The 1386-nt window shown below is 42.7% G+C and overlaps 1 protein-coding gene across 1 annotated transcript; it reads left to right on the forward strand.

The window, feature by feature from the left end:
- Positions 1–380: 380 nt before the first annotated feature.
- LOC114718886 (transcription factor bHLH144-like) lies at positions 381–833 on the forward strand. The gene has a single exon (XM_028904332.1). It carries the CDS (start codon positions 381–383, stop codon positions 831–833), a length of 453 nt encoding a protein of 150 aa, XP_028760165.1.
- Positions 834–1386: the final 553 nt, after the last annotated feature.

Genomic DNA, 1386 nt, shown 5'->3' on the forward strand with positions numbered 1-1386 from the left:
ATGCACTCTGCTTAGTACCTACTCTCTTTCTTTCCATTCCTTTAGCAACTTCTGTCCGGCTTTGAGATAGAATAATTGCCAGTTGCGAAAGACATGCCTGAATTACTAGCCGGGGGTTTACTGATTGGGAGCCGAACTTTACCATGCAGAATCACAAATATTTTTACCCCGAGAAGTTTGTACTCCCTTTGGCACCTGAAGCAGTTGACACTTAGTTGCATGCTCCTCTTGTTTCGGCCCTTGATGCAGTTTTACCTTCTGGTGCCAGGCAGGTAACTCCCTTTGAAAGAGTTGAACTGCAACCCTCTGAGGTTTGCCCAAAGAATTTCATTATCTTTGATCAGACTGATAACCAAAGCAGAATTATGTTCCATCCCGCGATGGCCAACAAATGTACTGGTCCCGCCTTGAATGGTCATGCTACCTATAATCGAGACTCTGACAAGAACAAAGCTACTCCTGTTGAAGGAGAATTATCATCTTTTGAAGAGGACTCTAAGGACATTGACGCATTGTTGAGCTTGGAAGGTAAGGAACTAGAAGACCATGATGAGGAAGAGGTCAGCACTGCGAGGGCTAACGAAAATTATGAAAGTGTCTATGACACTTGCTCCAGTTATGGCTCAAAATCAAAGAAAAGGTCATCGTCATCTGTTCGAAAGTCTTCTAGGATCCATGGTCACTGCAGCAACCCCGAAATTAAGCACTGGGGAATGAGGAGAATGATTAGGGTACTGGGAGGGATCGTGCCTGGAGGCGGTGACCAAATGGATTCTGTCACCGTTTTAGCTGAAGCTGTGAGATATCTCAAGTCTCTCACGGTGGAGTCTTAGAAACATGGAGTTCCACTCTGAAAATGAAAGTTGGACACTTCAGTTGTGTTCCTGTGGAAATAACCGAAATGTATTGGCCACCTTCTTTGAATAGCACTCCTTCCGGTCTCTCTCCTTTCTTTGGCAAAATTTTGGCGAGTGTCTTTCCTCTAAAGCTAAGGAGCACATCATACTTGGTAGCAGGAGGAGAATCCGTTTGAGTCAAAATAACTTCATCTTCAGAACTACAGAAAGAAACAAACAATGGACAGATATTTGGTTATATTTGTAAGAGCAAATCAAACAATAAAATGGAGAGTGTGAGGTTATTTAGAAGGAGCTAGCCACCTAGCATCAATAGCAGCAGGTTGATTACCGTTACACGAATGAGAGATGAGTCTGATAGCTTTGGAAATTGATACTCCCAATAGGATCAATAAAGCTTTTTGGAGCATTGAAGCAATGGTTGTGATAGCAGTTTCTAGCTTCAACCTTCAGCAAGTAAGGTAGCTGGGGACGAGATTATCAACACTAGAAGAAAGAAGAAATTGACAAGTTTTTCTGCAGAATTTGT

This window comes from Neltuma alba, unplaced genomic scaffold, assembly GCF_004799145.2.
Source record: "Neltuma alba isolate B1F8T4 unplaced genomic scaffold, ASM479914v2 tig00011875_pilon, whole genome shotgun sequence".
Taxonomy (NCBI): Eukaryota; Viridiplantae; Streptophyta; class Magnoliopsida; order Fabales; family Fabaceae; genus Neltuma; species Neltuma alba.

Bases quoted from the DNA above. Each gene is read 5' to 3' on its own strand.
- LOC114718886 (XM_028904332.1), top strand. From the start codon at position 381: ATGGCCAACAAATGTACTGGTCCCGCCTTGAATGGTCATGCTACCTAT.